Below are 13,331 nucleotides of genomic sequence, written 5' to 3'. Positions count from 1 at the left end.
TCCTAAACTCATTTGGGAAAAATCAAGGGACCCAGAATAGCTGAGACAATCTTGAAAAGGGACAAAGTCGGGGCTGGGGATTTAGCTCAGCAGCACAGCGCCTGCCTGGCAAGCGCAACGTCCTGAGTTTGATTCCCAGTACTGGAAAAGGAAAAAAACAAAAAAAGTATGAAAAGGGACAAAGTTTACATTTCCTGATTTAAAAACTTACTACAAAGCTATAGTAATCAAGGCAGTATGGTGTTGTTGTAAAGACAGATACACAGGTCAATGCAACTGAACTGAAAGCCTAGAATAAACTCACATTTATAGTCAACTGAGTTCCAAAAAGATGACAAGACCATGCAATGGGGGAAAGAATAGTCTTTTCAACAAACAGTCCTGGGACAACTGAATACCCACATGCAAAAGAATGAGCTGTCTATGCTATAGTTTGGATACTGCATGTCCCCCAAAGGTCCACCTATTAAAGGTTTGGTCTCCAGGTTAGTGCTATTAGGAGATGCCATGGATCCTTAGAAGACAGTGTCTTGTTGGAGGTCACTAGGGGTGCAAATGTGAAGGAGGCTGTGGGGTTCCAGTCTCCTTTTCTCCCTCCCTTTTGCTTCCTGGCTCCTGAGGTGAGCAGTTTGCTTCATCAAATGCTAACCACCACTGCTATCTGTCATACTCAATCAGGGGCCAAAGTAATGGGTCCACCAGATCTTAACGGGAACCTCCAAAATATAAGCAAAAACAAAACTTTTCTCTTTATGAGTTAACTGTTTCCAGTATCTCATTATAGAGATGAAGGCACAGACTCCTACCGCACCACCATAAAAGAATAAACTCAAAGTGAACCAAAGACCTAGTTAAATGGAAGAGCTGAAACAATACAAATCTCAGAAGAAAATATAGGGGTAAACTTTTGTCACCTTAGATTGGGCAATGACTTTTTTTTTTTTTTCTTTGGTTTTTTTCCGGTACCGGGAATCAAACTCACGACCTTGCGCTTGCCAGGCAGGCGCTGTGCCGCTGAGCTAAATCCCCAGCCCCTGCAATGACTTCTTCTATGAGACATCAAAAGCACAAGAAGCAAAAGAAAAAATAGATAAGTTAAACTTTATAAAAATTTCAAGCTTTTGTGTTGCAAAGGACACCATCAAGGAAGAAGAGACACAGAAATGTACTCATTATGTACTACAGAAATGTACTCATTATGTACTACAAACATGTACTAATAAAAATAAAAAATAAAACATGAAAGTGTAGCCACTCCTCCTAATGGACAAAGTATTGAAAAAAATGTATTTGATAAAGGTCTTATATCTAAAAATATATAAAGAGTGCTTGAAACTCTATAAAGAGACAAATAACCCAATTAAAAATAGACGAAGGATTGGAACAGACATTACTCTAAAGAAGAGATACAAATAGCCTATAAGTACATCATTAGTCATTAGGGAAGTTTAAGCCAAAACCACAATGAAAATCGCTTTTCACTAGGGCATCTATAATTCAAACTACATACAAATAATAACAAAACAGGCAAGGGATACAGGGAAAATGGAACCCTCACACACTACTCTTAGGGAGAGAAAGCAGTACAAACACTTGGGAAAACAGTCTGGCAATTCCTCAGAAGGTTGAACATAGATCCTAGGCATCTACCCAAGAGAAATGAAAACATATGTCCACACGAAAACTCAAACACAAATATTCATAGTAGCATTATTTATAATAGCTAAAAAGTAGAAATACCCAAATGTTTGACATGAATATATGGATAAACAAAATGTGATACATCCACGCAACAGAGGATGCATTCAGCAACATAAAAATATGAAGTATGGATGCATTCTACAGTGTGGATGTATCCTGAAAACACTTTACTAAGGAAAGGATCAATCACGAGGCAACACCACGTATTATGTGATTCCATTTATAGGAAATGTCCAACAGGCAAAGCTATAAAGACAGAAAGCAGATTAGCCATTCTCTAAGGCTGGGGGTGGGGCTGGCAGGAGAAAGGAGAAACTGCTAATGTAGATGGTATTTTAGGGGGAAGGGAAGTAATGAAAATGTTCAAATATTGATTGCAGTGACGGTCAGACAACTTCAAACTACAGAATTGTATACCATATGTAGATGAACTGTATGGTATATGAACTCTACCCCAATAGAAGTATTTTTTTTTTTGAAAAGATTATTGACTATTCAAGCAAAAACTATGGGGCTGGGGATTTAGCTCAGTGGCACAGCACCTGCCTGGCAAGTATGAGATCCTGTTTGACCCCTGGTACCAAAAAAATAAAACAAAGTAATAAAATAAAAAAAAAAAGCAAAAATTATAGAAATGTATTGCTGAGTTTATGACATAGGTAGAAGCAAAATGTATGACAGTAAAAGCACCAAGCGGGAATGAAATTGTTGTGAGGGTGTTATGATATTTATAATGATATTATTTGAAAGTAGACTATGTAAATTGAAGATATATATGTAAACTTTAGAGCAACCACTAAAAACACAAACACAGGGAACCATAAAAAGCTATGGCTAATAAAAATAAAAGATAAAATAAAATCACGAATAAAAATAACTAATCCTAGGGCTTGGGTACAAACTAGTGGCAGAGCACTTGCCTAGTATATACAGGACTCAATCCCTAGCACCACAAAACAAAACAAAACAAAACAAAACAAAACATAAACAGAATCTAATCCCAAAAAAAGCAAAAGGAAAAAATGCATAAAGAACAGGTGAGACAAACAGGGTACATATAGAAAGATGACAGATTTAAACTCAGCCATATTGATAATAACAGAAAATGTAAACACTCTGAACAATTCGAACCAATAGCCAAATTTATCAAAATGGATAAATATGACACAATTATATGCTGTCTAAATGAAAACCACTTCAAATATAAAGCCAGTGAGATTAAAAGTAAAAGAGTAGAAAGAGATATACCATGAAAACACTAATCAGCAGAAAGTCAGGGTGATTGTATGAATATTTGACCAAATAGACTTTAAGAAATATTACCAAGACTAAAGAAGGACGTTTCATCCTGGGAGGCTGAAGCAGGAGGATTCCAAGTTCTAGCCCAACATAGGCAATTTAGCAACTTAGTGTGACTCAGTTGTGAAATAAAAACTTTTGAAAGGGCTGTGAATGTCGTGCAGTGAGAAGGCCCTGGGTTCAAATCTCAGTGCTACAAAAAATACGTAAGAAAGAAAAGGACATTTTATATTGATGAAAAGGTAAGTGCTTTGAGAACACATACCAACTTTAAACATTCATGAACCTAAGAATGAAACTTCAATACACAGGAAGGAAGAATGGATCAAATCAAAAAATAAAAAAACTAAGGAGAAAGGGCTGGGGAGCAGCTCCGAGTTGGAATTATAAGCCCTGGTCATCAGTAAGATCACTGGAAATCAGTGTAAGAGAAAAGAGTATGAGAAGAAATTCTCGTGAAAAAGACTGAGGAATAATCATCAGAGTGGTAGACAGCAAACAAGGAGGGTGTGGGTCACGGGGGCCTAGGAAGAGTGGCCTACAAAGTGCGCTCCCTTCTGTCAAAAGCTGCCGGGAGGTAGAGCAGTAACTGAAGGCTTCTGCTGGATTTATAACACGCGTCCCTGGCATGCGCTGTGTGAGTAGCGAAGTGGGGGCAGAAGTCCGGCACAGAGGATTGAGGACTCGGCGGGAGGTGAGGAAGTGGAGATGGCAGACACTGCCTTTGATTTCAATTGTTGGAGAAGGACAGAGCGAGGGGAGACTGTGAAGTCGAGGTATTTTGGGTTGGTTTTTAAGTAGGTTACAGTGGAAGGTGCCAGTAGAGTAGGGGCATGAAGATCCACAGGAAGAAAGGATAAGCCAAGCGCGAGGCACCTGGAGGCCAAGGAGAGGTTATCAGATCCCTGGAGAGGAGGCCGCCTGGTGCAGGGCCACCTGCCTCTCAGTGTGATGGGTGCCAGAGGCATGCGTGCAGCTAAGCTTGGAGCCCAGGGCAGAGATTGTAGAAATTTTCTCCTGACCAGTTTTCTTTTCTCTGCAGGGTTAGAGTCAAGGCTGACTGCTGCAAATACACGGAGGAGCTGTGGTGTGGGAAGGCAGAGGGTTCTAATGTGAGAGCTTTGAAATCAACGTGGGGGAACTGCAGTAGCCTAGGCAGCAGGTCTGCTGTGTGCTGCTGGGGCTCAGTTGAGGCTGTGGATATCAATACAGTCTGGTGTCAGTTCAGGAAAGGACAGGAACCCGCTCTAGAGAAGGCAGGCAGTTAGCAGTTCTAAGTTTGGGCTGGGCCAGGTGGTGAGAGCTGAGCAGGTTCAGTGACACGATACAAGGTCCAGACAGGAAGCTGGGTCAGGACAAGGAGAAAAACAGGACCTCAGAGCCTGAAGATCTCTATGATCTGACACAGTGTCAGTGAGGGAGATGAAATCCATAAAAAGACACAAGAGATTAAGATTTCAGAAGTGCAAGAGTTTCAGATGATGACAGGATGCCAGAAGTGGGTGGATGAAATGAAGGTGGCATTCAACGAAGTGAAGACAAGAGGAACTCAGGGAGTGGGGTATGGAGCCACTGTCCTCATGGACACAGAAGCTCCCAGTATGGCGGTAAAACCTAGGAGGAAACACCATGACCCAAGAGCCAAGGCTCTCTCGCTCTCCTGAATCCCCAAGTGGCTGGACTGTGTGACTGTGCCATCAGCCATAACTGTTCCCCACCCACAGAGATGTGCCCTCAACCCTGAGGCTCTCTGGTTCCTTACTTCCCCTTTGTCCCCATACAGGACTGGTCACCGCAGGTGAAATCTCAGCTTGTTAGCACCCTCTTGAATTACACAATTTTGCCAGGCAGTAAGGGACACTGGAAGAGCCTTTCACATGGAAGAGCCAGAGTGGTGCTGGTATAGAGAGGAACCAAATCCCAGAGGGCTAGGAATCCCTGCTAGCCAGCCATCAGCTCTAGATACACAGTCCACATTATGGCCAGGACCTTCATTTATGGAAGGCAAGGTCATAGCCGAAGGACCACTCACTCCCAGTAAGCCCCTCTGTCTCCCACACAGTGAAGTAGGCTTCCTCATCGTCAGTGTGCAGAAAGAGCTCTGAGCAGGTGGCCCGGGCTCTCGGGTTCTAGTTCTGACTCTCCATGAACTTGCATTGTGACCTTGCCCTGAAGCCTTGGTTGTGCCTGTTAAATAAGGGGCTGGATGTGGGATCTCAAAGACATTTGCAGCCTTGACAGTCAACAGGATGGTGGGTGCAGGAAAAAGACTCACCAACTCATGGTGTGGAAAACACACCAGCTACAGAGCTGGGGTCTTCCAGCCCCATTACAATCCCCACAGCAGAGACTCGGGGAAGTCGCCGAGCACCCGTCCCCCACCTTCTCCTCCAGAAGCCTCTGAACGGGCTCAGGTGATATGCTCCCCCACCTAACTCTCTTCCTGGGACTTTCCTTAGGCTAAAAAGTCAACCTGGTCTGAGGCTGTGTGAAGAAAAGAGGAAGCACTGGAGGCCCCTTTCATGGGGCCACACCTGAGACCCCCAGTTCTCCACAGAGTTTCCCTTTCATGGAAATTATCACGAATCTCATCAGTGTCCCAGGACCAATATCCGTGAGGGTGCAAATCAGAGTCTCAGATGCCCCCTATTTCTCTGGTCCTTTCGAGGAGCAGGCAGATTCCCCAGGTGCTGGGCACTCTCAGCAGCTACTCTGCAGCTAGGGACGGCATTTCACCATCTTGCCTCATCTGTAGCCAGGACTGAGCAGGGCCCCTCACAGGGTAGCTATTTCTTATGAGCCTCTTGGGCTAAGAAATACATCCTAGGGACCACAAATGAGGTCCTGGTCAGGAGCTCTGGGTCAGGGTCTTCCTGACCGCAGAAGACAGGCCTGGGGATTACAGCCTGGTCAGGGCATATCCAGGTCTAGGTAGATGGACAGTGGGGCAGGAGGCTCTAGCATCCCTCAGTGACTCTTGGGCATTGGAGGATACCTCCCGCCTGGGGAAGTCTGGCTGAATTCCAGGGCATGGACACAAACAGCCCAGGCCTTTGGGTCTCCCATTAGCACCACCTGGCTAGAATCAGGCCGAAAGGACCACAGGAAATGTGAGCAACAAACCAAGCCCACAGCAGCCACAGTAAGTGCAGACTTCACCTTCCCTAAACGCATGCCATACACACACCCTAACACAAACGGGGTCCATGTCACACACACACACACACACAAATGGGGTCCACAGCTACCAAGCTGCCTGTGCCCTCCTTTCCCCTCCCGGCACAGTCACATGTGGATGGCCTTCCCCAGGGGCTGCAGCACTCCCTCCTCTCCAGCCAGCTCACCCAGCGATCTCCCTTCCTTCCTTCCAGTACTTCCTCCTGCTTGATCTCCTAGGAGGAAAAGAAGGCGTGACTCTCCACACCCTTGCTGCCTCACCTCCTCATCCCCACCTGTTGCGCAGCCAGGCCGAGGTCACTCGGGGCCTTCGGTGCTTCTGTCTTAGCCATCTCAGGAGGTGAGCTAAGCTATGAAGCAGGGCAGAGGGACTCTCCCGGGGTGCCACGCTGGGGGTGCTGCACAGCATGCGGGTGCAGGACAGAAGGAGGGCAGCAGTGGCTGGAGCTGTGGGGATGGATCATGGAGGTGGGAGGGGCCGGCAGAGGCTCGAAGGAGGAGCCCACTGAAAGAGGCAGAGGGCGGGAGTGTAGAGGAGGATCCTCCTGAGATCTGGACAGATGCTAGGGCGTAGTAAGGCCTCCCCACCACCTGCCTGGAACCCAACGGGTTTGAGGGGGAGGCTGGGGGACCCCACGTGGTGAGAGGGGAGCAGCAGTAGGAAGAAAGGGAGGCCATGGAACAGGATGGGGTGAGGCCAGTGAGGGTGACAGGTAGAGGTGGCTCGGGGGTGGGGTCCGTGGGCTAAAGCAGGGGTGTTGAGTGCTTACCGATCTCTTCGGTGACCCCGTTTCAAGGGCCCGGGTTTCCTGTTGTGCTTTGAGTGCTGAGATCCCATGGGCCAGGGAATGCCTCCTGGGAACAAAAGCCCTGTCTTGGCAAAAGGGTGCAAACCCGGAAAGAAGGCAAAGGTGTCCTGGCCCCATGGTGCCCAGAGGATGCAGTGAATTTGGGGGATGGTGCTGCTTCAGGCTGCTCACGAAGACCTGGAGCCTGGTGAAATTCCTTGTATTTAGCTCAGGATGGAAGCCAGCACGAGCCCACTCGGGTGTTTCCCTTCATCACCATGGCAACAGTCAGATTAACAACTGTCATCGCTGATTAACTGGGCCATGAAAAACCTCCTGCTGGTCTCCTCTCCCCCTCAAATCCTTCAGGACCAGACCAGACCCTCAGGTCTCAGGGGCCATGCCACACAGGGACACCCAATTGCTGGTTTCCATGGCAACACAGACCATATGTCCCTGCTTCTGTACGTTACTATAGCAACCCAGGCAGAGTCAAGTGCACTGAGGACAAAGGCCCCATCTGGAGAAACCACAGCCAGAGGACACCGTGCTTGCTGTCTTGTGTGTGCCCAGCCTGTGCCAGGATACACACACTGTGCCTTTTAGAGGCCTAGGGGGGCTTGAATGTGTGCTTGTCTGTGACCTCAGCCTCGTCTTCTCACTCCAGCTAAAGTGTACCAGGGTGATCTCAGCCCCTGCCATGGCTTCATCACCTCCAGCCTTTACACAGAATGTCCAGGCCTACATGGTGTGCCCAGCCCTCCCCTTGACTCTAAACTCTCTCCCTCCTTGCTTCCTGGACACAGTACCTCGGACACCACGTGGACTCTCACACTGGAACATGCAGTTACGGACTTCCTGTGAGTCTGACCATTCACTCTACACCCCCGTCTTCAGGAACCACATCAGGCAGCCTCCTGAGGTGCCATCATAGCTTCCTGCTGTGCCCTGTCCTCTTTCCTCTGCCAGTGCAGACAACCATGGAACATTTCTGATGTTCTCCAGTATTTCTCAACTCCACCTTCTTCCCCGCAAAACTACTCTGAGGTTGCCAGACACTAGCTTGCTCCTCTGAAACCCACCCTCCACTGGCACCACAGTGAACCTTGTAGATGAAAATCTGGTGACGCCCTCCCTCGCCCTGCTGAGCCCCTTCCGAGGTTCCCCACCGCCTCAGAACAGACTCTCAGCTGCTTAACCCTGCTAAGGCTCCCGCCAGCCACGAGTCTCTCCCTTTCCTACCTCCAGTCCACTTCTTCCCCTCCTTGGCCATCCTCTGCCAAGAGCTTGGAAACATTACATCCAGAATTTCCAAGAGAACTTAAAACAATGATTAAAAACCTTTGGGATCCAGTTTCAAATTTTGAAGGGACCAGTGATATTCAGAAACGAAACTGGATCTTGCCAACCCCATCCTGATTGGACCCTGGAGAACTAGGCCCCAAGTCTATCAAGCAGACAGATGATAGTTTATGGAGAGACAAATAGCAGGGAGAAGACAGTGCAAAAGTGAGGCCTTTCTGTCAGCTCTCGTGGTCTTCCAAATAGAGAAGAATCACAAGCTGAAAGGGCACCGCTACCCTGTGCCCCACAGTGTTACGGATGAGACAGTCAGGCTCAAAGGCAGGCAGGGTCAGAGCCAAGCCAGCCACGGGTCTCCGGTTGGTGCGTGCACATGAACAGCTTCTGGGTGGCAGCTGTATGTGTGCTTGCTCCTGGAATTGGGGACCTCATCCCTGCATCTCTCCTAAACTCTCTCTCAGACATCTGTCCTGCTGCAAGCAGGAACCCTCCCCTCAGAGTCAATGCGCCTCTCGATGGGTGCTCAGGTCGGCACTTCCTTGGATCCTCCCTGGTCCCTTCCTGGCCAAGCTCTCGGGTTTATGCACTGGTTCATAAGGTTAAAGCAGAAGTAAACCAGAAACAAAAGGGGACTTCTTCAACTGCAGGTGAAGCCAATTTCTTCTAAGGAGGCCCGTCTTCACCTTGAGGCTGTGCTGTGGGTTCAGCTTCTGAGGTTTCTGCCTACAACAGCCAGGGGCACGATTAGGGAAAGTTAGTCAAAAAGAATCACAGAGCCCCTCAGGGCTGGGCCAGTTGCATCTCTCAGGGCCACACTTCCCCGGGGCAGGCAGCTCTTGTAAAGCCAAGCCAATGAGCATGTGCTTTTGGACTCTCCGCAAATTCTTCTTCACTTCAAGCCCAAACCAACCTTCCTCTGGTTTGGGCTCTGTCCTTCAAGGCCCCATAGAACAAGACTGCTCCGGCTGTCACAGCACTTTGCATTTGCTCCTTCAATGGGGCGCACAGCCCTTGAAGGAAGGCACCAGGTCTGCTATCTCACAGAAGAGGGAGCTGATGCTCTGCAAGGGCAGTGACCAATTCCTATCCTTAGATGGGCAGGATGACCTACTACTGCCAGGTGGGGTGACCAGCTGGTTCTGTAGTGCAGTGGAAGTTCACAAGGGAGGTCATGGTATAAAACAGGCAGGACAGAGATACTTCTGAGGCTTTGTCACCTGAGACCCTTGGCCCACAGGGTGAGAGGCTTCTTAGCACTGCATGACATTGCCTCAAGTTCTGGACGTGGTCTGTCATCTTGGCACCTTTGCACTGACCTTTCTGAAGCATTTGTTTATCCTTTAGACAAGGGGAGCACAGCCACAGGAGGGTGGGGGAGGGGGCACCCTGGGGTCAGGGTGCTTTGCTGACAGACTTGCTCAGCACTGTAGGAGCCCTGCCCTGAAGAAGACCCACCCGCCACAGAAGGCTGATTAGCAAACATGCATGTCTAGTTCAGAATTTCAATTCCCTGTCACAACCGGATCAGCACAGCCTTCCTCAGCCACACAGTGTCCTCTCCCTGGGAGGAATTCAGGCAAATGTAATGTTCTCCACCCCTGTACACATCCATCCATGCTTCGGCTTCCTTTCAGACTTGCGTGCTGATGGTGCAGCCGGGCATGCCTGCACTGGCCTGGCTGGACGTGATTATAGCCATGGAGCAAGACCAGCATGATCTGTCCTCCAGTTACCACTGCAGTTGCCATGGGAACCTACTGGCTCTCTCTGAGGTGTCTGAAGGCTGAAGCAGCATCCGGAGGGATGGAGTGGGGGGATGGGCACCCAAGGACAGCCATGGATGGGTCCCCACACGGGGCCCCTACTCAGAAAGAAGCTGAGCCACCCTGCGCAAGGCAGTAGTAGACAGGAGCACTAACGGGGGCAGAGCTGAGGGCCCATCAGAAAGAGACAGCGGCAGGGCCAGAGCTGGGTGGGCCGGAGAGACATAATGCTTGTACCAAAACGAATGCCAAAATCTCTGTGATAAAGAGAAGATCAAAATTTTAACACAAAGACAGGATCCCATGGGGATGGAATTAAAGTGCGGCAAGTGAGGCCAAGTCCTGCAAGTCTGTGGTTGCACTGTGTATTCACTAATATTTTGGTTTTGTTTGTTAGAGATATTTTTGCATTCATTTTGATGACTGCTGAGCTTCTGGTAAAGCCTTAAATTTTGCACTGAGGTAAATTCTTCTCTCGCCTCACCCTACCCTGGGCAGTGCAAGGCAGTCAGGAGGCACCCCCATGCAGTTAAAACATGTCATATGACGAGGAACCAGGACACTGGTTCCTATCTGTCAGCTGCAGGGATTCCTCTAGGCTGCGAGAGAAACCGACTGAGATTTCACATGACTCTGCAACATGAAGACTGCGGTTGCGAGGCACAGGAGCTTAGCAAGCACATGGGCCCCCTATGCATAGGGTGACAGTGACTCATGAGGTGGCTCCCATCTCCTCCCCTCCCTTGACTATCTGTGAAGGGAGGGAAGGGGAGGGGAGAGGAGGAAGGGGGCTCGAGAGAAAAGGGTGGGTAGGGAAGAGGCTGGCAGTCTTGCACAACTTGGGAGCAGGCATGGCAGATTAGCTGCAACTGCCTGAAGCTGAGAGGCTGTTGATAAATGTTACTAATAATCAACCTTCAGATCTGACACCCAGCTACAGCCTAGGATTACTGTTTTGAATGGAAATTGAACCCAAACCAGTAATTACCCGGGTGAGCTGTGCCAGTCTTACTCTGGAGCTTACTCTAGCAGGGAAATGGCACCTGCATGTCAGTACAAGCTCACAGGGGGGCAGGGGGAGATTCAGCAAAGGACACCTCCCAGGGGTCACGCTCAAGGGCCCACGCTGGCCTGGGCCTGCCAATGCAACAGGACAGTGGGCGGGACCACGCACACTCTTCCGAGAACTTGCTGTGGATGAGGGACCCCACCTGTCACCTACAGTCTCTAGATAGAGTCCGACCCTGGGCCTCACTCCCACTGCCCTTCCCCGCTTGGCCTCATCCACACTGTCCCTAGCTGTCAGGAATAGCTGTTTTGGTGCCTGTGTCCCCTCCAACCACAGCGTGGCTCTCCAAGCTATGTCTGGGACCCGCAGACAGCTAACAGCTCCGTTAGACTGGGAGCCGGAGCTGGGGCCAGGTGACGATGAACATAACAGGCCTGAGAGCCCAGCCTTCTTGTCTCTGGTCCCTGTTTGCTGGTGGTTCCAGGAAAGGGCCAGGTAAGCCCGAAACTCTGGAAACAAGCAGTAGTCTCTGGCACTCCCTGTGTCTACCGAGTACTCCGAGAAAGCTAGCAGCGCCCAGAACCAGGCCAAAGGGGGGAAGGCTGTCCCTGAACTGACCCCTCCTCAGGGCGTGCACACACCCTGGCCCTTCTCGCTGGCTTCCCCCAAGGATAGCTGGACACTAACAACAACAAAAAACAATTTAAAAAAAAACCAAAAAACGCTTGTGTCAGACAAACTAAGGTGGTGCAAACAATGGCAGCAGCACTTTCTTCTGTTTACACATTGTTCGCCACCAAAACCCTCTGCCCTTTCTTCTGTGCCAGGCCCCGTGCTGGGCAAGAGGCCAGAGAACAGGCAGTCCCAGCCTTCAGGAAGACCCGTGGGGGGGCACCAGAGGACAGAAAATTGAGAAGTAGGTAGTCCTTTGACAGACTCATCCAGTTGGGTAAAAACGCCCTGGGATGCTGTCTGGAAGTGTCCAGGAGCTGCCTCAGTGGGCAGACAGAGCTGGCCAGACCTGTGGGATAGCATGTGACCACAGCCTTCCAGGTACAGCCGGAACTGCGAATGGTGGCAAGTGTCAGAAACACTGTTGGGAACTGACACCTCGAGTGCGCCACCTAGTGATAACACAGCAGGAATGCATTCAAGTCTTCAGGCTGAGCAGGTTCCCTCTGCTTCTGTCCTGCCAGTACACGGACCCCTGAACTCAGATGTGCAAAGGGGAACCAAGGAAAGGGAGCTCTGCATTGTCTGAAAAAGCCTGGGGCTTGGAGCAAAGGGGGTACAACGGTACCAGGGCCTGGAAACAACAGAGCAGGGCAGAGGTTGTGCTCGAGCGTATATTGGTGCCCTCTGATAACCCACCCACTCTGCAGGGCTCTCCCCTACTCCACTGAGGCCTCAGCTGTGACCAGCTCCTAGCCTGCCCACAGGTAGAATGATAGGAGGGCCATGCCCAGAACTGGCCTGCTCAGCCTCACAGATACCAAGATAGATGCATGGGTCCCAGAGAAGCGGTGCTCATCATCACCTAGGAAGGGATCAGGAGGGGTCCTTCCTCAGCCCTCAGCTATCTTTGGGGTTCTGGAATGCTGGTCACCCCAATCATTCTGTGCTCCTGCCAGAGGGAAGAGTGGTCACCAGGTGTGAGGGGAGGGGTCCCTAAAGTACTGTTCCAGGTGTGCAGAGCGGCCAGCATGAGTGTGTCAGAGGTGTGGGAGGAGGAAGGAGGAAGCAGGTCCCGGTGTAGGGTTAAGCAGAGGAGCCCTGGGGAACAGCTCCCAGGGTCCACAAATCTTTCCTGAGGGGGCCAGAGAATAATTATTTCCGGCTGTGAACATCCTCAACTCTGCGTCAGAGTGAAAGCAGCCACAGACAATGTTTAAACAAATAGGTGTGGCTGTGCTCCAATGCACTATTCACAAAGACGGGCTGCCAGCCCACTGGGCATGGTTCACTAATCGCTGCCCACCGGAGTGGCTGTCCACACCGGACCACTGACGCCACCACTCAGTAACAGCTTCCTCTCAACCCTGGGCAGCAAATACCAGGTGCTTTGGGACCAGAGCCCACTTCACTGCTGCCCCCTGGGGCAAGACTTGGGGTAGGTTCGGAGGCTTGTGGTGTCAGGAGCATAAGGGCCAGGGGCTGGGGTAGGAAAGGTCAGAGTGCCCAAAGCTTGGCCCCTCTGGGCTGGATCTCAGTGCTGCCCTCCCAGCCCTTCCCCCAGCACTCAGGCGGGGACACTCACCTGCAGTGGGAGGCTCTGCGCAGTCCGGGCGGCTG

At 50.1% G+C, this 13,331-nt stretch overlaps 1 protein-coding gene across 3 annotated transcripts in view; it reads right to left on the bottom strand.

The window, feature by feature from the left end:
* The window catches only part of Tub (tubby bipartite transcription factor), an 86,957-nt gene that overhangs the window by 60,516 nt on the left and 13,110 nt on the right, over window positions 1-13,331 (bottom strand). For 2 of the 3 annotated variants that reach the window (XM_005380209.2, XM_013512014.1), the window contains exons 2-3: window positions 6,948-7,032; window positions 6,345-6,392 (exon numbers count right to left, since the gene is read on the bottom strand). The exons of the other annotated variant lie outside the window; for it this stretch is intronic. In XM_005380209.2, coding sequence (XP_005380266.1) covers window positions 6,345-6,392; window positions 6,948-7,032 — 133 coding nt within the window. The remainder of the gene's footprint in view (window positions 1-6,344; window positions 6,393-6,947; window positions 7,033-13,331) is intronic. 3 annotated transcript variants of the gene reach the window in all.

Source organism: Chinchilla lanigera, unplaced genomic scaffold, assembly GCF_000276665.1.
Source record: "Chinchilla lanigera isolate Chin_1 unplaced genomic scaffold, ChiLan1.0 scaffold00013, whole genome shotgun sequence".
Taxonomy (NCBI): Eukaryota; Metazoa; Chordata; class Mammalia; order Rodentia; family Chinchillidae; genus Chinchilla; species Chinchilla lanigera.
The sequence above is the reverse complement of the archived record's forward strand: the minus strand, read 5'-3'. Positions and strand labels throughout refer to the sequence as shown.